The 25,268-nt window shown below is 39.9% G+C and overlaps 1 protein-coding gene across 1 annotated transcript in view; it reads right to left on the bottom strand.

Annotated features, from left to right (window-relative positions):
- Nucleotides 1-25,268, bottom strand: part of ctnna2 (catenin (cadherin-associated protein), alpha 2) — a 514,927-nt gene that overhangs the window by 424,871 nt on the left and 64,788 nt on the right. The window contains exon 3 of the mRNA XM_041786313.1: nt 8,199-8,394. Within this exon, the coding sequence (XP_041642247.1) occupies nt 8,199-8,394 (196 nt within the window). The remainder of the gene's footprint in view (nt 1-8,198; nt 8,395-25,268) is intronic.

The following is a 25,268-nucleotide window of genomic DNA, read 5'->3' as shown; positions in this document are numbered from 1 at the left end:
AGGACCAGTCTTGGACAGCCCTTGTCAAGTCCAGCAACACATTTTCTATTGGACTGAGGTCTGGGCTTTGACTCGGCCACTCCAGAACATTCACCTTGTTGTCTTAAAAAAAAATAGTTGAGCTTTTGCTGTATGCATCAGGTCATTGTCTTGCTGGAAAATAAATGTTTTCCCAGGCTGTGATTCTCTCTCAGACTGAAGAAGATTGTCCTTAAAGATTTTCTTATATTTTGCCACATTCTACCTTTACAACAGTTTACATTTTAATTCAGTCACAATCCCAACAACATGTCCTTGGAATCAGTACACCTGCCTGAAATCAGCTCACTAGAATCCAGCCCACCTGATAAAGATTCTTGTTAAATGTTTATTTAAGTTATGGCTGATAATGTACAGTGCTTAACAAATTTATTAGACCACCACTCAAAGTAAGGTTTATGCCACAGCTGCCCTAAATCAACAGCATTGGTAAAAATTGGTAAAACCAAAATCATTTGTTATGTTTCTGCAATGGTTAATACACCAATAAGTAGAAGCTCTTTAACCCAAATGATATTTTCAATGCTAAAATATTATTATTATTGTTACCCATGAATTTTCAAATTTACTGATTTACAAAAAAACTGAAAAAATAGTAAAGCACATTAATATTCTTGATTAATATGTCAAATTATAGTTATTTACTTGCACTCCTGAACAGAAAAATGAGTTTTAGTGGTTGAATGTTATGCTTGATTCATTTCTGACTTCTCAGAGAAGCCCAGTGAGCCGGCTCAAATTTGGGTTTAAAAAGGTCAATTCAGTTTGAAATTCCTCATTCCTGTTCAAAATGGTGAAACGTGGAGAGCTCATTGAAAATAAAAGAGTACGCATTAAAGCACTTCATGATGCTGGATGGTCTCATAGACAGGTGGTCTAATAAATTTGTTAAGCACTGTATATAATAGCTGTCTCTCTAGTTAGTAGCCAGTTCATATTTTTGGTATCATCGAAAAGCTAAAATAATTCATCTTCAGGCTCTCATTTCATTTGTTGTTTTCTTAAAGCATTTGGCAACCTAAATCCACAAAATTGAACTACAACTTTTATGATCAAATAAACATCCTTCTAACCATCTTAAATTTCAAGACTAAATTCCAAACTGTGTCTTCAATTTTAACAATTAGAATCGATAAATTAGTCGTGTTTGTTTGTTTTTGTTTTTGTTTTTGTTTTTTTTGTTATTAGACAGCAACAATGAATCAAGGAAAATGTGGGATCACTAATCGCCATTCATTAGACTTCACAACAACTATTTACCAAGGACCAAGTGCTGGATCATTCCCAAAGAGCTGGGCAAAGAAATCCCAGAAGTAGAGCAGGACAGTGCGAGCTAGCTATAGTAGGGAAACTCATTCAACCACTGGGGGCAGCAGTGGAGAATAGTCTGGCTGAGACTCAATCTACTACTGGGGACAACAGTAGAGAATTGCCTAGCTAAGTGCAAAGTGTTCTCTGAAGAGCTGGGTCTTTAGCCTTCTCTTGAAAGTAGACAGGGAGTCTGTAGATCGAATGGAGTTGGGTAATTCATTCCACCATTTAGGGACAACAGAGGAGAAGAGTCGAGCTAGTGACTTAGGAGCATGATGTGCTGGAAGTACCAGGCGCCTTTCGCTGGCTGAGCGTAGTGGGCGAGAAGGGGTGTAGACCTGGATGAGGGACTCCAGGTAAACAGGAGCAGTTTTAGTTACTGCTTTGTAAGCAATGATTAGAGTTTTGAATTTAATGCGAGCTGCAACTGGAAGCCAGTGTAGAGAGATTAAAAGAGGTGTGACATGAGCTCTCTTGGGTTGGTTGAAGGCCAGACGTGCTGCTGCGTTCTGGATCAACTGCAGAGGTATAACTGTGCATGCAGGTAGGCCTGCCAGTAATGAGTTACAGTAGTCAATACGTGATTTTATAAGAGCCTGTACCAGGAGTTGTGTAGCATGCTCTGTCAAGTAGGGTCTGATCCTCTTGATGTTGTAGAGGGCGAAACGGCAGGACCGAGCAATCGAGGCCACATGGAGCTTGAAGGTTAGCTGGTCATCAATCATGACACCCAGATTCCGGGCTGACTTAGTGGGCAAGAGATTATTTGATCCAAGCTGGATACTGATCTGCGGTTCCATAGTGGGACTGGCTGGGATGATAATGAGCTCCGTTTTGGGCAGGTTGAGCTGAAGGTGACGTTCCCTCATCCATTTAGAAATATCAGCAAGGCAGGATGAGATCCGAGCTGAGACAGTTGTGTCATCTGGTGGAAAGGACAGGAATAGCTGTGTGTCGTCTGCATAGCAGTGATAAGAAAAGCCATGGGAGCGGATGATTGCACCAAGTGAGGTGGTGTATATTGAGAAAAGTAGGGGACCAAGCACAGACCCTTGAGGCACCCCTGTTGATAAGCCATGCAGTTTGGACACTCCTCCCTTCCATGATATTCTAAAAGATCTCCCTGTGAGGTAGGACTTAAACCACTGTAGGGCAGATCCTGAGATACCAAGTGAAGAGAGTGTGGAGAGGAGGATTTGGTGGTTTACTGTGTCAAAGGCAGTGGACAGATCCAGCAGTAAGAGAACTGAGGACTGACCAGCTGCTCTGGCCAAGCGAAGTGATTCCGTTACCGACAAAAGTGCAGTTTCAGTAGAGTGGCCCCGCCTAAAGCCAGACTGATTCTGATCAAGTAGATCATTGTTCTGCAAGTGTTCTGAGAGCTGGTTGAAGACTGTGCGCTCCAGTATTTTTGATAGGAATGGGAGAAGTGAGACCGGCCTGTAATTTTCAACCAGGGCTGGGTTGAGAGTGGGTTTTTTGAGCAGTGGTGTAACCCGCGCTTGCTTGAAAGCAGCTGGGAAAACACCTGTGGACAGAGAGGAGTTAATGATACAACTCACAGCAGGGCTGATTGTGGGCTCAATCGCCTGCAAGAGATGTGATGGTATCGGATCGAGGGGACAGGTTGTGGGCTTAGAGTCAAGCAGAAGCCTGGTGACCTCGCTCTCACTTAGTGGAGAGAATGAGCTAAGTGATGCATCACTAGCTGGTGGCAGAAAACTGAGTTGGACAGGCTCAGAGAATTGGTTGCTGATGGTAGAAACCTTGTCAGTGAAGTAGGAGGCAAACATGTCTGGAGTCAACATACTGGAGGGTTGTGGGTTTGAAGGAGAGAGGAGCGAGTTAAAAGCAGAGAAGAGTTTGCGTGCATCAGTGGCAGCACAGATCTTTGATTGATAGAACGCCTTCTTAGCAGATTTTAGAGCAGAGGTAAAACAGGACAGTTTTTGCTGATAAGCACTCAAGTCAGTGGTTTGTTTGGATTAATGCCATTTTCTCTCTGCCGCCCTGAGCCCTGCCCTTTGGGTTCTGATGACCTCAGTGAGCCAGGGACAAGGTGGAGTATTTCGAATAGGCTTAGACACCAGAGGGCAGAGTTTGTCCAGAGAGGAGGTCAGTGAGGAGCAGAATGTGTCTGTGGCCTCGTTAACAGTGAGTGTGAAGGACTCGTTACATGAGGCTAGTGCAGCTGAGACCTCGTCAGACAGCTGTGTTGGGTCAAGTGACTGAAGGTTTCTGCGGTATGATCTTAATTGAGTAGTAGATTGTTGAAGTTCAGGTAAGCCAAGTGAGAACTGAATGAAGTAGTGGTCAGAGAGGTGAAGTGGTGTAACACTCAAATTAGCCGTGGAGCAATTGCGAGTTAGAATCAAATCCAGTATATTACCAGCCTTGTGTGTAGGAGGCGTTTGAACCAGTTTCAAGTCAAAGGAGGACAGTAGTGAAATAAAATCAGTAGCCTGGGCTCTATCCAAGTGGATGTTCATGTCACCCATGACAACCAATGGTGTGCCATCATCAGGGATGTCTGAGAGTAACATGTCCAGTTCCACAATAAAGTTGTCCAGGTGACCCCCAGGTGGGCGGTATACCACAACCATGTAAGCCTTTATCGGGGCAGTGACCTGTACTGCATGATATTCAAATGAGGTGTTATTGTCCAAGGGTTTGAACTGGCTGAAGTTCCAGCTATGAGAAAGAATAATGCCTGTGCCACCTCCTCGGCCAGAAGAGCGAGGTGTATGAGAGAACACTGCATCAACTGATAGAGCAGTTGGTGTTACAGTGTTCTCAGGACGGACCCAAGTTTCTGTCAGGGCTAGGACCTGAATGTTAGACAGTTTAGTGAGGGAATTGATGAATTCTGCTTTGTTAACTGAAGACTGGCAGTTCCAGAGGCCAACTGTGATAAAAGGTTGTGGAAAAGAGGCATTCTGCAAAGTGGATAGATTATGCAGGTTTCGTTTTCTGTAACTATTGTGCTTCTTTCTGTTCCCATATATGACTTGTATTTTTTGGTTGCACATGTTGCGTTAGACTGCTGAGGTGCGTTAGACTGTTATGAGGCAGTGCTGGCTGTCTGTGGCCTTGCTCGGTGGACTCGCACAGGTAGACTCGCTGGTCTTTACCCAATGTGGTCTTCACACAGTTGGGCTTCCACAAGGGCTGACGCTTCAGCGCAGTCTGTGTACTTTTATAGAGAGATATGCCACAGATGTGCACAATTGAGTTGATTGTGCACAGCCGCTAACCGCCCCAGCTGGCAAATTTAGATTCAAACTCTCTTAAAGCTTGGACTACAGTGAAACTCCGCCCCGGCTGTTTTCACTTTTGCAATCAATAGAGGGAGCCACACGCGTCAACTGCCTCACCTATTGTTGCAGAGAGAGTGAAACTAACACGTTCAGCCTAAGCAAAACTGCCAACAACCTACTTCCAACTGAAACAACCAAAAGCAGATTCCTCTTACCAAGTAGCTTCTCCCTTCCTATCTCAAAGATCAGAGCTTGTTCTGCTGGCAAATTTAGATTCAAACTCTCTTAAAGCTTGGACTACAGTGAAACTCCGCCCCGGCTGTTTTCACTTTTGCAATCAATAGAGGGAGCCACACGCGTCAACTGCCTCACCTATTGTTGCAGAGAGAGTGAAACTAACACGTTCAGCCTAAGCAAAACTGCCAACAACCTACTTCCAACTGAAACAACCAAAAGCAGATTCCTCTTACCAAGTAGCTTCTCCCTTCCTATCTCAAAGATCAGAGCTTGTATACACCAATTTATCTCCAGTCCTGAAAAGTGGTCTAAACTAGGGCTGATTGACATATCATTTCTCAACTGACGGTGATGTGCGCATGCAGGGCTGGGTATTGTTTGGATTTTTTTCTGCTACCAGTGCTACATTAATACCCTTTAATCATTGCTGGTGCCTATATGATGCCTTAATCGATACTTTCAAGAGAAAAAAAGCAAATTACAAGTCAGTAGGTGAATAAAAGTTACCTTGGTGTGCTAAGGTTCAGAGAAAAATAAAAAAAGATGCCTATAGAACATAGAGCCTAAAAGAAACATGTGTAACTTCTTTATGTAAGAAAAATTAATATATCGGTGTTGCATCAGAGACGAGCAATATGGTTAATGTGTCAGTGTGACTGTGTCCTCAGTAGAAACACACAAGAACAGAGACTTTGCCCTGGACAACAGAAATGATAAAAAGACGTCCATGCTCCGCTGAAAAAAATAAATAAATAAATAAGAGTTCTTAAATCACATAACCTAATTAATGCCTTTCATCTGCATGGCAGGGTACCAAAATGAAGCCCAGAAAGCCCAGGAATAAGGCCAAAAGCTGCATGTTTTCTCATCTCCATGACTAAAAATTCATTTAATTCTGCCTAAAATCACCATCAGAAGCTAGAGGACTGATCCCCAGTCTGTGTGTCTCCTCCTGAATGTACATCAGGCTAAAGGTGATGCTTCTACAGTCACTACAGCCGTACGATGCTTCAGGGAGAACCTGACCTGGTCATGTCGGTTTAACATAACTTTGAATGTTGTTAGAAATGGTTGATGACATTTAAAGGAACAGTGGCAAGTTCACGTGTAAAGTTCACGAAGAAACAAGTCACTCAGTCTGCTTGCTCTGTCTCTTCTTTAGTCATCCTGTGTGTCTGAGTCTGTGGGCTCGAGACACTCTCAGATGCTTCACACAGTGTGATATTCAAATTTTGAAAATTACACGACCCAACATAAAAATGTATGATTGTTGATAGTAATTCTATAAATTTACATAAAGAGGCACCTCATTTATGATTTAATTTCCTTTTTAGATTAAAAAAAATACAATACACTGCAGAGAAAAACAAAAAATTTCAATGTCTGTATTTTATCCAGTATAAATCATCCCTTGTCATAACCACCAAAAATTGTGTTTTTGATGGAACTTTTCTCATAGTTCTGTTCATTTTCACACATTTTTGTGGATGCCTAATGGCACATCAAATGTTTGTTATCACATTTGAATTCTTCTATTACTGAGCCAAGATCCCTCAGGCTTTAAGTTGCCTTCAGAATGATTTTTTTGCTTTCTACAACCTTTTTAAAAAATTTCAGTAAACTTTAACAACTAACCTTGCATGTCTCAAAGTTTGCCTCTGGGTCCTTGAACCAACCTTTAGTTAAATTACTCCCTCATGTAAAATGTGATTTTAAATCAGATGGTGGTTATACCATATACAAATTAAAATTGCAAATTAATCACACTATTCTTATCTGTTCTAAATGTACCACACAGGAAAATTTCTCCAGATTTAAATACCAGCACATGTGGAGAAAAATGCCTTCTTCTTGCAAATGTTTGTTCATGGCAACAACCCAAAACAATGACAGATAATGCCCAAAAACTTCTCTAGATTGAGCTCAAAGATACCTAATGCTTCAAAAAGAGTGCTGAGAGCATAACATGGTAAACCCAAGCCCAACAAGCCACAGCAGATGGGGATACTGACATTATATAACATCACTGAATAACACCACAACAGTGTCCAACTTCAGACTTCTAGAAGTTAACTCCTCTGTTGTTCTCAGCAGCTTAACACATAACAACACATCTCATGCATCACACATGTAAAGAACATAGTCAAGTTTGAAATCACTTAAGGATCATTCCTGGATCCTTCACAGTTAAAGCAGAGAAATGCAACCTCACATGGGGGGGAATAAAGGCTCATAGAAACATAGTGGAAACATAGTGCATTGTGGAAATAAATAAATGAGTAAATCATACTGGTCCCAAAGTGCATCGGCCCACCAGGAAAATGTCCATTATGCCAGATTGCCAGTCCATCCCTGCTTACAGAGTTGTCTGAGCATCTCCATTGTATACAATCCTGCATGGCCTGCCCTTGGCTTGGGGGGTGGCTCTCTGCATTGTGTGTGCTTGGACAGCAAGTGGTAGGCCTACAGGGTATTTAACACTTGGGGTATTTAAGATTCTAAAAACACTGGGTTACTCAGCTCAAGTCGACAGTAAGTGTAAATAATTTCAGTCTTATCTGGCATGATCTGAAAGCTGAACTTGTCGTTCAAAAGTCTGTCCTTTATCCATTTATGCTCGCTTGCACGGCATCAGGACGGCGCCACATCCTGATCTCGCAAACTACAGGATAGGTTGAAGGTCACACAGAGCGCATGTGAATTAATTGTGCAACAAAAAAAATAGTGTTTAATGGTATTAAATATAGGATACCACCAGTCCTAATGTCTATTGCTGTTATATCGTCAACCCCATATCCATGATTAAAGCAGAAGAGGAAACAAGCAGTTTTGTTATGGTAATCAAATCCAGTAAGTGATGATTAAATCTGATTTTTTTAGCCCCATTAGCAAACCCTTTCTACTTGATATTTCAGGGTAAATACTTACTTTGCATTTTTGTGCACACCCCGTGTGCCTCATATGTATATCCAACGACTACCCACACTGACTAAAACTTAAACTAAAAATAAACCAAAAATGTATTAACAAACACAATTTCACAAAAAAGGTTTTAAAAAGGGTATCAGTTGTTCCAGATTTTGGCAGCAATTATGGTGGAAGAGTTAAAAATATTTAGAAATTAACAACACATGGTATGTACAGGAAATCATGAATGATGCTCTAAAGTCTAGGAAAAACACACAGTCATACACCGCAGCATACAGCAGCTCGATTATGTGAGTCAGATATGTTCTAAGAAGGACAAAAGCATTATCATATTGCTGAGGGAGAGGAGGGATTACATGTCTGGTGGCAAACAGCAGTGATATACACCACAGCTCTAAAAGCCCCCACAATATTCAGCACACTCACCTTGCTTCCGAACATCTTCCACAGCAGCAATGAGCTCTTCCTTCAGGTCCTGGCTGTCTTTGGCAATCTGCTCCCCCTTTTCCAGAAAGTTCTGGGTGGCCTGCTCCACCGACACTGCCAGGACATGAGCCTTCTTGGAGCGCCCTTTCTTCTTACTGGAAGGCCCTTTGTTGCTGGTGTTCACCAGGGTTGTAACCTTAGGAAGGAGGAGAAGGTACACACAGTTTAGGAGACATACACAAGGAGGATAACTGATATTAAAAGACATTGTTTATTGGCTGATCAATTATTGACACTAGGAGCAAAAAGGACTTATATCGGGTGATTTCGGTTGAAAAACAATCTTTACAAAAATTTCAAATTGTCTGAATGATTGTTACAAAGTTTTAAATGATGACTTGTTGTATGCAAATATCAACAGCTGACAGATGAGAAGCAAATCCTTATTAAAAGATAAATAAAAATTGTAATCTTTATCAGGCTGAAACACATGCAGAGCTGTATGCCTCTATCTCCCAGCGATACCAATCCAATTAAAAGATAAAATTCTACTAATCCATTTCTTCTGTTATCCTTTTATGAAAATGTACACTCCTTAATAATGACAGGCATTTATTTTCCCCTGATTTTTGAATGAATAGTGAATAGTGATTTTAGTACTGTGACATCCATGTTTTAACTCACATTACAAGCCTCTAACATTACAATGAGGCGTCTTTGATGGTTTGAGCAGCAGTGTGTATAAAGGTTCACAGCATTAATCTGGACTATGGTCTCATCCTGGATATAACTCTGTAAAAACTTTCCACAGCTTAAGTAGGGGAGCTGTGAAGTATTGACACTTTTGCTGTCTCTGTCCCTGTATGAAAAAAAGTATGCTTCAGGCTTCCTTTGATCTGCTCACCTCTAAAAGAAATAGAAACACTGCACAGAATCAATAGCATGCTGTGTAAAAGAATATTACAAAATGATGGAAATCTGAAGTTTTCTAAAAGTTACTGTATTTTTCAACTATTAAAATAATCTAACTGTGTCAGAGAGAAATTGCTCTCTACTTCTTCAGTTTTATTTCACAACTCATGACCTCATTCAAAATTCAATTCATGTTTATTTGAACTGTGTTCAAAACCATGTCATAGCACTCATATCTGTTGCAAAAGTGTGTGCCAAAGTTGTCCTAAACATCCTTATCAAAAAGAAAAATGCAAGCAAATTTGTCAAGACACTTTGGACAAATTGGAGTAAAGCCCAAATTTGTGGGGAAGTTGTTCAACTTTCAAGCTAATTATTTTCTGATGCCTCAGCAAAAACGAGCACTTCAATGAATAGGTAGCAGTGAACTAAAACTTTGCTAATTGAAAACTTACATACTCAGAGTGACTGTGAAGTGTAAACCATGTGGTTTTATTTCCATAAGCCCAGTATAATGATTTAATAGCCATACCCATAGGCGTCAGTTTAGGGGGGGACGGGGGGAGGTGTCCCCCCCAACTTTTTGCCAAGGGTCATTTTGTCCCGAACACACAAGTTCTTTATGTGTAAGCCATTGTATGTCCGGTTATTTTCAGTAGTATAGAAAATTCCGACGCTCCTGAACACACCATCAAGAGTTGTAAAGAGACCCAGCAGACCTCTGCGAGGCAATGGGCAGTGTTGCTGCTGTAGATTTGCGTCTGTGCTAACCAGAGGTCGCGTCAATGGAATATTTTCCGTCATTGCCGGGTTTTTTTGAAGGATGACGGAGAATTTTGAAGGCTGTCCGTCATTTTGACACCGTATTTGTAAAAGCGCGTCCGTCAGCATGCAGAGTGTTAAGGCCTTTGCACAATGAGCCTGTTTTATGTTGTTCTAATTATGTCTGCACACTGATGCCGAAATTGTTGTTTTATTTCCCGTTTTTTTTTTTTCGGAACAGGTTCGATTTTATCCAAAATTTTGTATGTGTCCAAGGTGACTGATGATTCAAAACAGTTCTTGCTGCTTTCACCTCGCTTGCTCACCACCGAAACCTCACTTTAAATACCAAAGTTTGCTCATTTATCATGTGGACCATGGAAATATTACAAAGAGATGGGTGAATGATGATCCAGATCAGCGCCTGTTGCTTTACTCTCTCTTGTTCGCTCAGCCCAGCTCAACCCTCCTCTCTCTCTCTCTCTCTCTCTCTCTCTCTCTCTCTCTCTCTCTCTCTCTCTCTATCTCTGAAGCCTCACTTTAAATTGTAGTTTTCCATGTATTATGTGGATATCAACCATGAAAATATAACAGATAAAGGCATATTTTTGTAGCCTACTGACGGGTCATAACAGAGACTGAATTAAAAAGTTCTTCTTCATCTCTCCAGCTTGTCCCTGTGCTACGATGCATGAGCGTGTGCTGCTGTGTGTCAGGATGCATCCATCGGATTTTAAAGAAGTGACAGAGACACAGTCTTGCAGTATGAAACAATGTGCCACATTCTACAAATTTTCGCAGTCAAGGCAAATACAAACGCACCTGACTCAGTGTGCAAGGTCAGAGTGTGTGATGTTTTTCAGATTAGACTCCTGTGGAGCAGACAAATGCGCACGGCTCCACAGCACAGCCTTTAAACAACTTGTTATCAGCTATGGTCGTCAAACTACAACATCTTTATATTAAAAATATCCTTAAAACTGCGCATGATATCTTAAATGGTGCAGTTCATAGTTGCTTGCTTAAAGACAGGGATTTTTGTTCCAGCGTCACTGCGTAAAAATGACGAGGAGTAAACGCTGTGCTGCTGTGTTCATCTTTCTCTCAGTGCCATTAAAATGCAGAACCTCAAAGACTGTTTTTTGAATATAAGTTTAGAAAGGGTGCTTCATTAATTTAACACTACTAATAAAATCATATTGAATTATATTATATTACAGATATTAAAGAGAAAATTATAATGACAGATTGTAAAATGGCATGATGGAATTTTTACGACCCTTTTCCGACGATCCTGCTCTGTGAGCATGTTTTGTTGCTTTTTCAGTACTGATAGTTAAAAAAAAAAAAAAGTGATATTTCACTTAAAACATGAATTAAGCCTACGCCCCAGGTGCATCTTATAGTAGCCTTACCTAAAGTCAAACCAATTATAGTCATCGTCCCCAGCACTTCTCAAAAGTCACTTTTGCTAATCGTTATCGCCCCCCCCCCCCCCCCACACTTTTCAAAACAAACTGACGCCCTTGGCCATACCTCATACATAAGTATTCAAACCCTCTGGAAAAACACTTGAAATTTAGCTCAGGTTCCTCCCACTTCTCAATCTTTGCTGAGATGTTTCTACACCTTGATTGGAGTCTACCTGTGGTAAACTGAACTGACTGGATATGATTCAGAAAGTCACACATCTCTATATAGAAGGCCTCACAGCTGATAATGCATACCAGAGCGAAAACCAAGCCATGAGGTCAAAGGAACTGCCTGCAGAGCTCAGAGACAAGAATGTTGCAAGACACAGATCCGAGAACCGGTTTCAGCTGAGAACCGGTTCTGATTGGTTTAATCCATTGACATCATTTACACGTAATCATAACAATTCCCTTTTTAATGCCTTACTTCCACATGCTTTGAAATACAGTCTAACGAGAGGCAGTTGGCAAAATAAGCAAGAGCAGAGAAGTGGAGTAAAAAAAACAAGAACGGGCTAAAGCGGTTGAAAGTGTGGCTTCATCTCTCGATAAAATGATGTAAACAGTGCAACATGCATTGTCTGTTGAACAGTAGTTTCATGCAAGGAATGCATCTTTTTGCACATGAACTATTCAGTTTGTTTAAGAGTTCAGTTTATTTCTATACATGCAGAGATCTAGGATCCAGAGACTAGTTTTAAATTTACTCTAAGGGTTTGTCTTTTAAAGAAAATAAGTAGTGTTGTATTCTAATTCAAATTCATAGATTGAAGATCTAGAGACCAGTTTGTTTTAACTGAAAAAATTTGAGTTAACAGTAAAAACCTAACCTTACAAAGCAGATGGACATGCCAGTTTCCTTGTTTCTCACTGGCAAATCCATCTTGCAAAGCTCCCGTCTGAACTGTGGCTGATTAATTTGGCAAATTTACCTCACAATGAACAAAAAAACAACATTTAACTGACTGTTCACTTTCAATGAAGGCAGTGACATCAACTAACAACAGACTGTCCTGAGATGAACTGCTCTGTGATTTTGTATTGTAGTGTTGGAGGGGAGGGGTATTCCCCACTGTGAGCCCACATACTGGCCCCGCCAAAATTAAACCAAGCCAGGAAAGAGGTGAAAAAACTTTCTAACGGTCTAAATCCAGATTTCAATCCCATGTAGATCTCAGTATTTTCACGTTTACAGCAACCATATTCCAACATATCTAGTGTGTTAATGCAAAAACTTTGGATTTCGCTTTACAGGGTCTTTAATAAGAAAAAAGGTACAAAAATTAAGAAGGTTGGATTTGTTGTAGACTATTTTTTTTTAAATGGTACCAGAATGATTGCAATGTATGTCATGCATAACATCTCTGTTGCAAAAAGGAGTTTAAAACTGGTATTTTTACACAAATTTCAGGTCAAAGAAATATTGCACCTTTTACGATTTGAAAATTGCAGCAGGCCATATTGCGATTTAATCAAATTTTCAACTAATTGCCCAGCCCTACTGGAGAGGTATCAGTGTGATAAAGCATATCTGTGGATGGCCACATTCCTTTGCTCAATCAGTAATGTTAATAGGCAAAGACTTAATTGACTGCGTCACCTTCATTGTAAATGATGTTTTTAGCAGCTCTTCCAAGATGTCCTGGAAGGAGGAATGGGCTAAAATGGCTCCTTCAACAGAAAGGTTGCCAACCCCTGGGCTAGACAGAAGCTTCTTCTCAGTGCAAAACACTTGAAAGGCTGCTCGGCTTTCACTCTGAGTGTTTTTGCAAACTCGCAGGAGCGCAGGAAATCTGACCAAGAAAGATTTGAGAGCAAGCAGACTTTGTGAACACAGAGTGAACAAATATAAGCACAGGGAGGCAGTTTTGGAAAAGAAAATCTGAGCTCCGAATCAAAGAGTCATGCTATCAAAACTTTAAAATGGACTCTTGAATAAAGTCACAATAATAACTTCATATGGGGATGCAGAACAGTATCTTTAGAGCTAACATGATTTTACAGGTCATTATATCAATGCAGTAATGTTGTTTTAGGTCCACAACTAAAAATGGACTTATTTTAAAGTAGCACTCAGCCCCAAAGTAGTCACAAAATCACTGGAAACAAGCAGCCTCACTAAAAGCTAAAAGCCAATCACAGAAGAATGTGCCAGCTTTAAGGTTGAGAAATATCTTTGACATGCACTGTTCTTAAAATGTGTTCAGATGCGGACTCTTTCACAAAATAATGTTTTCAATCTATCCATTTTAATGATGCTGTGCTATAATTAAAGTGTCATTACCATCAAACCTCCTGTGAAAGAGAAAATCTTACTCTCAAAGTAATTAGCAGAGAGAAATGAGAAAGCTGCACATTAAACTCCCCCAGTCTACAGGACAGGCAACAGAAGAGAAGCAATTAATGTCGTCTGTCAATAATTAATTAAAGCGTGGAATTATTTCCACTGCTTGCATGCTGGCGACACCTCTGCTGAACAGCATGACACCCGTCTATCTGAGGACAGTGAGGCACATGGACAGAATTGCTCATTATGCTCTCCTGTCAGAGTTTTTCAGTCAGAGTATCAGCCTGACAGCAGCTGGACCTGCACAATGGGCTGAAAAGATTAGTTTATGGAATATATCAGAGGCTTTTACTCTAAAAAAAGAGGTGCTAAGAGCAAAGTTATGTCCTGTCTTGGATGCACAGCTTAAGTGCTTGGAGACTAAAATAAAAACTTGATGTATGTCCTCGCTCATGATGGAAAAGTAGCCGCGATACAAAACTGACTTCACCTTTTCAGTTATTGTGCTACCTAAAGTATTTTTTTCTCTGAAGAGTGATTCATAATGTAGCAACATTGAATTCAGAATCTGCATTCAAACTTTGATACATCTGTTTACCATCAACTCTTCTGCTCAACAACATCAACATCACCTCACACAGCTGAAAGAGTGCTCATTATGAAGTGCAACCGTGTGTTCATTTCAATCTAACTTTGTTGAATCGATAACTCATCATTATTTTTACACTTGAAAGCACTCACAAACCTGCTCACTCCACCTTAAGCACACACAAAGGCACTCAAACACACACTTTTATTCCCATATGAAAGCACAGATCTAGCAGACACACAGCAAAGCAAGCACAATCAATCACACACAGACACAGTTGTACAAAGGGAGGCAGACACTCTATTCTTTCAAGTTCTACCTCACGGACCACACTAAGAAATCCTGTGATTGTTGTTCAGCTGGTAAATCAACGGTGCACCGCTGAGCCCAGGCTGATTCAGAGGCAGCTAGTGAGGCAGAAATCAGATTTCCGCTGGGGCAGGTCCATCTTTATAGCATTACAACAGTCTGTTTCATATATTAACACTGCTGCGCTTCAATAATTCAACCATAATATACCAACACTTTTGGATGGCTTGTTGCAGAAACTGGTTATCATTTTGGGAGGTCTTGTGCAACTGTATTAGGAAAGTGGATAAAGAAATGAAGAAGAGAGAGAGAGAGTGGAAAGATATGCCTGAAAGAAGGTGCACGTCTGACTTCAAGCCTGGCATCTTCCATTAGGGATGCACAATATCACTGGTAACACTACAATAATAGCATATACAAACATTTCTGCTGCTATTTATGGTAGATAAAAAGTGTTTAACCTTTTGGATGATTACCTTTTCACTGGTTCTTCACAGGTCAAAGATTTATGGGAGAGTGGCATGTCAAAGAATATTCATATCATACAGTATGGACAAGAGATTGCCAAAAGGCAAAAAACTGCAAAATATAGGAAAATAATGGAGGACAATCTCATTCAGTCTGCAGAGAAAAACAGCTTGGTAGAAGATTTATTTTCCAGCAAGAAAATGACCCAAGGCTTACAGCAAAAGCTACACAGAAGTGGTTTAAAGACAACATAGCGAATGTTCTTGAGTAGCTGAGTCAAAGCTCAGACCTCAATCAAATAGAAAATTTGTAGCTGGACCTGAAAAGGGCTGTTTAAGCCTGATCCTTGTGCAGCCTGACAGCGCTTAAGCAGTTTTGCAAAGAAGAATGGAGTAAAGTTGCAGTGCCCAGATGTGCAAGCCTGATTTAGACCTATCCACACTCAGAGCTGGGATTGCAGCCAAAGGTGGATCTACTAAATTCTGACTTTAAGGGGGTGAATATGTATGCAGTCACCTATTTTAAATGACATAATTTATTCAATTAACATTACTTGGTAGCAATCTGTTTTCACTTTGACATTAAAGCGGCTTTTTTTGTAACAAAAATATGCAACTCTGGCCTGTCCACAATTCCACAAAGAATCAGAAAATCCCCCCCCCCCCCCCCCCCCACCTTTCAGAAAATGTGTGTTGAAACAAGCCGTTCTCACATTTTCCCCTCATGATGTCATGTGGGGAGTAAGCACCGTCCCCATGTTTGTTTGTTTGGCTCTCCCCACTTGGAAGAATGTTCTACCATCCTCTCCTGATCCTCCTCTCAGGATCAGGATCAGAAGAGCTACATACATTAAGCTACAAACATTTCCTGAGAGGGGTGAAGTCAGACAGTTCATTAATATTCAAAGCTACAGATGCAGAAACAGCTCGTTCCGAGTAGAGCCTGGCCGACTGATCAACGGGCCGATTATAGCGTATCACAGATTAATCAACAATGGCCAATATGTAGTCGATATATTAACCCTTAGAGCTCACACGGCACAGACACGTGCAACAGGCACATCCCTTTATAAATCACTTGGTAACGTTTGAACCGTAAGTCGTGGGCACTAACATTTTCTAGTGAGCCCAGAACTTGGCTAACTTTCTGGAGCCTCTGAGGACAGTGTTGTCCTATACAACAATACGTGACACAGTTTATAAAAACATTGATAACTTTTGAATCGTAAGTCTTTTTCCCTCTGAAAGCTGACCATTTTGCTGTTTGTTTGCTACCATCGATGTCTCCGTAGCTCTAAAGGACACCGTTGTCGTGAGCCCAGAACTTTGGTGACTTTTCGGGGTCTTTTACCTTACATCCAATAATAAGCGTATTTTTAATCCATTTTTAATCCATTTTCAATCACATACTTTGACTTTCTTCAGTGGACAGCCATATTTGTTTGACATGCAAAGCATTGTGGGAGTTGTAGTTGACCAGTTGCGTCTCTGCTTAGAGGAGTAGAGACGCAGGAGTAGAGAATAAACAATGATAAATGCAACTGTTAATTCACATGTCCACCATTATCTAATATAAGACTATCATACAGCATTTTAATGTTGTCTAAGTTGCATCTTTGTGAAATAAAGATAATATAAATATAAGAATTTGTGTTCAAGTACAGTATATATCCTGTGTATATCAATATTCTTATTTCATATATAGGCCGATATATCGGTTATCAGCCAATATATTGCATATCAGCCAATATATCAGATATCGGCTTTTTGTAGCCCCCAATATCGGTATCGGCATCGGCCCCAAAAATCCCATATCGGTCGAGCTCTAGTTCTGAGCAGGGCTGAAACAGAAAGTTTGTTTAGACATGCAAAAATCCAATACTGCAGAGTTTTTTCAGCAACAAACTTCATAGGCATGTTTTGGAGACCACTGGAGACCAATATAAACTTGTCTTAAAGGGGTAAAATATGTGACCTTTAACATTTTTCCAGGCACTGTATATCAAAAAGAAGAATGAATGGACTTACATCAACTAAAGTTTTATTTTTCTTTTTTTCTGTATTATTTTCATTCCTTATACTTTGAAGTGTTCTCTAAGGACTGAAGATTTAGGTCTGAACTACAGGAAACTGAGTTCTTTACAGTTCTTTATACTTGGGAGGAATATGTTTTTATGTTATTTCAAGCACCTTGCAAGACTGTTTAAGTAGAGGAATTCATTTTAATTTGAAAGTACAAGCACCACAAAAAGGAGTGTATTTCTATTTAGTGCTTTACAGACTCTCACCATCTGTCAGCAGGTTCTTACAGTGCTGCTTGTAGTTCTCAAAAAGGAAGATAAAAATTTGTTTTACGGTTACTGATAAAATACATTTGACATAAATTCATCAATGTAATCTAAATCTGCTGATTTAACCCTCGGCTTATCACAATCCTCTGAGTTATCTCAGATGTTAGTACTGCATAAACTGCATCATCAGTAAAAACTTGCATTAGGCTGGGTTTACACTAAAAGGTGAAAACAGGCCACTGGTCACTTACAGTGGCATTATATCTTTTAGCTGCTCTTTAATCAAAAAGAACAATAATCAGGGTCTAAAGACATCCATAAGTTGGCTGTGTGTACCATAACACAAGAGATCCACTGCCAACAGTTGGCTCAGACACTGGGGGAAGCAATGTAAATATGTCTGAATGAGAGAAGGATAAGTCAGTCAGTCATATAACTGTTAGTAATGATACAAAGAGCTTTGTGTTTATCGTAACAGCAACCTGTTATGCAACCTGTAGAGCAGCTACTCTTTTAATAGTAAGATTTGTCCTTCGATAAGTGATTTTAGCCTAGAGAAAGTTCAGTGTTAATTAAATTCTTTACAGAGCAACTTTTTCCTCTAGCTGTAGTTTCCAGCACATATACAGTAATTACATTATACAAGGAACATACTGTAGTAGCCCAAGGTGACTACAAACTTCAGAGGCTGTCTGCAGCCACCTTTTCTTCTGATATATTTTCTTAGAGGTTATTGTTCAAGTTCAGAGTCCTCTTTTATCCTGAGTGAACTTTGTTGTTAATGAGATCTTCCCCCATCATACCTTATTCAACTCTTCTAAGGAAAAGAATAGAAGCACTTAAACTGCTCATTTATTCATTAACACTGGGCTGGGGCGGCGGAATACACAACGATGAGACTGCAGCATGTGTCATGCAGCTTTCCACAGGGATTGACTCAGTCAAGTCAAAGCTTGTTGACGTTTTGTTCTGCAACACTGACTCAAAAAGCTTGATGTATATTTAATCATGCCTGCAATAACCTCATAGCATGCACTGAGGCTGTTTCAATTTCATCTAACTTCATACAGATTTAAGTATGCTATTTTTATGAAAATGTCTTGCTGTCTGTGCACACAGACACCAGGCTGAATATCTTTAGACAGAATTAATAACATTAACAATGGCTCTGCTCCACTCTAGTGTCAGGCTGAGTCATGACAGTATATCAGTGACCCAGCATGCACGATATCAGGACTCTGAACCTGGAGTAGATATCATTTATTTAGGTTATTTATAAGCCTCCTTTTAGTCTATGGCATGCACAATTGTTTCACTGAAACATTAAGCTTACATTATGTCACTTGCATCTTTGTGTTGAAAAGTTTGGGTGCATTTAGGATGCACCCATGATTTTCTAAAACAGGCCCTTTAAAATTTTAAATGCATAGAGCAGTAAATTTTGGGCACCAATGATTTAAGACACTCTTTTAGAGCTGACAGATGCTGTCAACTGTTGTCAACATGACATAATCCACCTTTTCACTGTTTGTAATTTTTCAATGAGGCTTAACATCATCTTGCAGACCTTCATATACCATATTACCTCAGTTAGAATGACAAGAATTGAGAGGAAACTGTAAAATCACGCTGAGTTTCACAGTCTGCTGTGCACTTTGAAAAGCACAGACAGTGAAGTAATTTGAAGGAGCGACATAAATAGGCAGCAGAGTTTACACTGATTAGATGAAGCGTGGAAATCTGATTTAACAGACAGCCCTGGGAGGGACAAACATGGCTGGGAGGAAAAAGCGTGCTTTTGTTTCGAGGCTGAATGATGTTACATTTCGAGGTCCTTAGACACCGTAGCTTTTCACTGCGGCTGCTGAGCCGTCCAACTTTAATCACAGCTGTGTCACAGAGACATAACGTATGACAAATAACCTTGCTGCGTAACTTTTGAAACTCGCTCAGCAATAAGAGACATCAAGTTTATACTCAGCCTTTCAAGGAAATAGAGGGAGAATGCTAAAAACCACTGTTAGACAACAATAGTGTGAGTTATAGGTATGTTTGAATGATAATTTAAGTCCTCATTTTCAACAAGGTCATTAGAGGAACATCTGTCATCTGAGGAGAATTGCTCAGGTTAGACATTCCCAGAGAAATGTTGACATTTTGATGAATGCTTTTGATACTAACAACAAAATTAGCAAAAGCTATAACAGCTACTTTGGAATGCTGCGGCCAGAATCTGAAACCAATAAAGATGATCATATAACAATAACTAAAGATACAAAATGCCAGACCTGTTGAATCAAGTTAGAATAGAACCTGTATGACAAAGCGAAGTAGGCTCAAGGATCTCAAAAAGTAACACATCATGGCATGATCTAAGAAATTCCAGAACAGATGAGAAACAAAGTCGCAGACATCTATAAGTCTGGAAAGGGTTACAAACCAATTTCTCAGGCTTTAGGACTTAAGAACCATGTGAGAGGCATTATCCACAAAGAGAAAACTTGAAACAGTGGTGATTCTTCCCAGGAGTGGCCGGTCTGCCAAATGATTCCAAGAGCATATCGACAACTTATCCAGGCGGTCATAGAACACTTCAATCCTAATGAAGTGCTGTGGAATGAGCTCAAACAGGCTGTTCATACTCAAAAACCATCTAATGTGGCTGAATTTAAACAATTCTGCAATGAAGAGTGGGCTAAAATTCCGCCACAGTAATGTGAAAGACTCATTGCCAGTCATCACAAAGATGTGCATGCAGCTGTTGCTGCCTATGGTGGCACAACCAGCCATAAGGTTTAGGGGGCAATTACCTTTTCACATAAGGCCAGGTGCTTCGGATGACCTTTTCCATGAATAAATTGTATCATTATTGAAAAATTGTATTTTACTCAGGTTATCTTTGTCTAACATTAACATTTTTTGATGATCTGTAACATTTAGATGTGACAAGTATGCAAAAAACTAAGAAATCAGGAAGGAGGCAAAAACTTTTTCACTGTACTGTATAAGGTTTAGGTTGAACAAATTCCATGATATAACATAGATGTACATAATTTGTGTGGCCTTAAGCAAAGTTTTTTTTTTTTTTTTTTTTAATTCAACCTATGTGGAAACTCATCACCATTGAAGAGTGGGTCACTGCAGGAACCAAGCTGTTTTTACCTACAGCCACTAGGCCTACTGAAGTCTGAAGAATCTTTTAATACTAAAAGTCTGAATCCCTCAATACCTACTGTGAGTAAGAAGTAAGCACACAAACCAAAGAAATAGACCCCTTTGGGAATAAGAGGAGGTGGAAAACAAGAAGTTTGCAAAATAGAAATGAAGTAGGCCACAGTAATGTTTACCCAGTGCATCCAAATGTGGCCTAATGCAAAACAAAACAAATCCAGCATCTAGGAAAGGGCAGCCTTGCCCTTTTCTGCCAGCTGGTTAATTGGCCCTGAGAAAGCTCATTTTTCCTGTGTACTAGCAGCGTGGGTTTATACAAGACCATGCTGGGTTTATTTCCATATGGCTGCATGTTACGTCATTCTTTAAGCCTTAGACCTGCAGAGTCAGACACCACAAGTTTCACTGTGTAGAATGTGGACATAAATACAGAATGAAAAGCATGCAGAGAGCTGCATTTGACTTTTAAGCTGAGAAAAAAAAAATCAGTTTTAATCCTAAACGGGCAAAAAGAAAACGACTGCTACATTATGAATGAGAGAGTACGTCAACTCCATCAGGTCTCATGTGAAATGGTGTTAGAATGACGATATGCACTGACTCGTGGGAGCATGACTCACAACTTTGATTCAGTTGGCTTTACTAAGCACACAGCCCATCCTCCACCAAGCACAATCTTCACAAATGCATAAGGAGTCAAATGTAGAAGTGGGATCAGCAGATTTTTGATGATATGTCTGGATGTGCTGTAGTGGTGTGATTAAAGAAAAAGTGTAATAAAAGAGGCTGAGGGAAACGATGAGAGGGGATAGTCTGCAAAGAAGCTGCAACAGTATAAAATATTTAATTCTGGGCTAACTAGAGATGCAGACTTCTAGCTGGATGTGTGCCGCCTGATGAAGCAGGATTAAAATGTCTGTGTGAACACTTTCTTGAAGATGAAAGGAGACACAGTTAACAGTTTGGCTCATTATGTTGTTATGGGCTTAACCACAGGGGTCTTCCACACAGACTAATAAGTAAATGGTGCTTTTATTACATGCTATATTACAAAGTGTGGATCTCCAGGGGCTGTATGTAAACACATGTAAAACATTATACTACTATTACCATTCTCTACATATTAATTGGCATAAAATACTCTCTACATTTTATCCATATCAGTTATAAGCTCTGTGTGATATTGGAGATCAGTGAAGTTAGATTCTAACAAAAATAAGAGAGAAAAACAAAATGAAATGAAGATGCCCTTTGATGAGCCCACATGCAGGTTGCATCGTCTAAAAATCATTCACTTTATCTAAAAGACTGCTTTTCATGTCATTTTTTGTTTTTAAAAAGCTAAATAAATATAAGGGATAATATCAGACGATGATGAGTATGATGAAAAATCACTTCAAACACTTTTGGCATCATAAATAATACAGGCCTGTGTAATGGCCTTACATAAGGATGGCAGCTAGAGGCTTTGCCAATGAAGTGGGTGGATTTTTCAGTTTGTTTATTTATTCATTTTCCTGAGACACTGGTAGAGCAGACATATGCTTTATAGCAGAGATGTGAATCTCAAAGTTTCTCAAGATTTGGGGGTCATGATTGGATTCAGAATAAAGTTTCGATCCAAACAGATGCCTGAATCACAGCACATTTCCTATTTCTTATAAAAAGGTGATCATTTCAGCATCTACTCCATTCTGTGCATTAGGGGCTGTATGTTATTATTTGAAATTAAAAAACTTAATACAGCACAATTACAGCACATGTGTATGATGGAACATTTCCTGGGTCATACCTCTCCCAGGGGAACTTTTCCAGATGTTATGGAAGATTGTGCAAAGAAGGAGAAATCAAGGCATGGTCACCGACAGAGAGAGAGAGAGAGACAGGGCCACCAAGGTGCAATGAGACCGTGTCCACAGATATTGCTTAGCCAGCAGACGTGACAGCACATTTTGCAAGGACTGTCACATTGGAAAGGAAGAAGAAGAAAGCACATCTGCAAAGACTGCATTTCCATAAATGAAACATTATTTGCTGTACTTATTTCTACAACTTCAGGGATATGGCACAGTTGTTCTCTGCAAATCATCATCCAGGATAGGGGACGTCAGTCCTCAGATAATCGCCTTGTCTTGAAATACAGCTTCATATAGAAGATTGATTTGACTCAATGAGTATATGGCTTGTTAAAGTTGGAAACAAATACTAAGTTGTGTGGTTGCTGTAAACATGTGAAAACACTGAGATCTACAGTGATTGAATTTTGGATTTAGACCATTACAAAGTTTTCCCCTCTTTCCTGGCTGGGTTGAATTTAGGCGGGGCAAATATGTGGGCTGGTGATGTCCAACAGCCATGCACATTCAAGAATAGTCATGTGCAGACTTACATTTTAAGGATTTTTTAAACACTACTTTGGTTTTATTTGTATTTGATTCGAACTGTTGCCTGTGGTGTAGAATGTTCTGAATGCTGCACATTTTCCTTAATGTACATCATTTTTGTATTTGCCAACCTATGAGGCAAGGTGTCTTTCAAAACTCATCATTTAGAAGATGTCGCTCCAGGAGGTCACTTCTCTCATGCTGTTCTCTACGCAAAGAATTAATTCAAATAAAGAATTAAAAAAGCTTAGCTGGATTAATGTACTTCTTGACATTATGTTTCCTGCGGTTTCCTGTCCTCCACTCAGCCATGTCAAGCTCCACTTAGTTCTCACTCGGTCATCTTACACAGTCATTTCTCTGACAGAATTCATTAATATAACACTTACTTTTAAGTCTTACTCAAGTATGCCAGAGCGCTGATGGATAACAAATATTTGCACATCACTGAGCACTCAAGTGTTGCCACAGTCATACAGAATAAATGCCATCAAAGGAGGAAAGATTTCAGCACAACCTATATGAACAGATCTGACTTTACTGATCTAGAAGAGACACTTTTCAGCCTTGAAGTAAAAAATACTTCTTGTCATTTAAAAGAGATATTAAAGCATTCTCATCCTCCCACTCATGCTGGCATGGAAACAGTTAACAGGTAATACAGAAGTGATTATGCTGCGGCAGTGGGGAGGCTAACCTTTCCTTCAGACCTAAGGAGTTGTTGTGCCTTGCCCTCCCGTTTTATTGCTGATCAATAGCATTAAATGCCATGCGGCCTTTCCTCTCCAGAGCAGCGACCAGTGCACTGTCCACTCAGTAGTAAATCCCTGTGGCTCTGCGTAGCCATTCAATTTTCCGCCTTCAGCCTCTGAGACTCGTATCCAGGGAATGAGTGATGCTCTTTAACTGTTAAGCATTAAGGAGGAGGAATGTGCATGTGTGCGCACATGCAGCCAACTCTACACATTCATGATTGTTGTGGAAACCATACAGAGGCCCCAGGAGACAATGTTGACCTTTGACAGGCTCCTACAGTAAGTGATACACATAACGCCCCTGTTAAATAATAGATGAGGCCATTTATGCCCATGTGTAAAGTGCATAACATGTACAAAAGCTCAAGGGACCAAAGCAAGCAAAGAGGAAGGCTTCTTCATTTTTCCAAGTGGGTGAATCAATCAACAAGCAGGGAGCGAGACAATATGGAAACCTGTGTGCACACCATAGCTGCTGTGATGGCTTCAGGCTATGTGATGAACCGGGTGTTCACCAAGTGTGTTACAGTGTTTACAGTGGCCACTATTGAGTGCCTAATCCTTTGGCACAGCCAGGCTATTCACACACAAACTACAGACAGAAAATACAAATATACACCTAGGACACTTGCATTAAGGAAAAAATGTAGCAAATGTAAAGTGTATTAATTTAAGCACCTGAAGAATTGCCCTACTGTGCATCTACACATGCACAGCCCACTATGAATCCTGCAGAGCTGCACTTAAAACCATTTCTATTATTACACCACTATCTGCACTCACTTTGTCCCTTATCCTACTATAATATATCTTTTTAAATTAACATGTGCTTAAGTGCATAAGAGCGAGGATTAGGGAGCATTAACAGCGTTACCTGAATCAGCAGTTGGGTATCACGGAGGCAGGATTTTAGCAGCAAGTGTCACACTGCAGGGGTTGTCCAGTTTTAACATTCAGCACCATGCAGCATTCATTCAGATTATGGTAACTCAGAGTGGTGCAAATAATCGCAAATCTCAGTCCTGATCACAGTTTTTGCAACAGATCAGATCGTCTGCCAACTATGTGATATTATGATCTGGCTTTTTAACTCCTAAGCTAGCCATGACTCAAACTAAGCATTTACAAATCAAATGCATCTTTATGAGTTCTAACAAAGTATCACATCCTCATTTTTCTACATATTGCTATAATTCAAACAGTAATAGACTATGGAGTTGAAAAACCTGAACTCCTTTTTTACTTATATTTTTTTCTGTGAAAACTAGTTTTTTAACCTCCAAAAACGTTTTAAACAAATATATCACATGCACATGTTTAGCATATGTGTGTGTGTCCTAGTGGAGGGTGGTTACGCTAGTATAATACTGCCCCAGTATTACTTCTTCAGCCAAATTTCTGCAACACTGTCATGAGTTTATAACTGATCTAAAGAGGAGAAAACGCTTAAAAAACAGTAAAATTCATCACAGCATCATTGTGTCAGCAAGTATGATGTCAGATATGCTGTGTAGAGAGTGGCTAACATTAGCAGCTAGCTCCACCAGCTTTCATCTTCCTTTGAGATTAATAGTTTGCTTTGATATGTGGCCACTTTTCACATTGGTTGAGTCGTTTTACATGAGTATAACCTTGAACGCACTGTGACTCGACATGCTAGCTGCTAAGCCT

This window comes from Cheilinus undulatus, linkage group 4 (assembly GCF_018320785.1).
Source record: "Cheilinus undulatus linkage group 4, ASM1832078v1, whole genome shotgun sequence".
Classification (NCBI taxonomy): domain Eukaryota; kingdom Metazoa; phylum Chordata; class Actinopteri; order Labriformes; family Labridae; genus Cheilinus; species Cheilinus undulatus.
The sequence above is the reverse complement of the archived record's forward strand: the minus strand, read 5'-3'. Positions and strand labels throughout refer to the sequence as shown.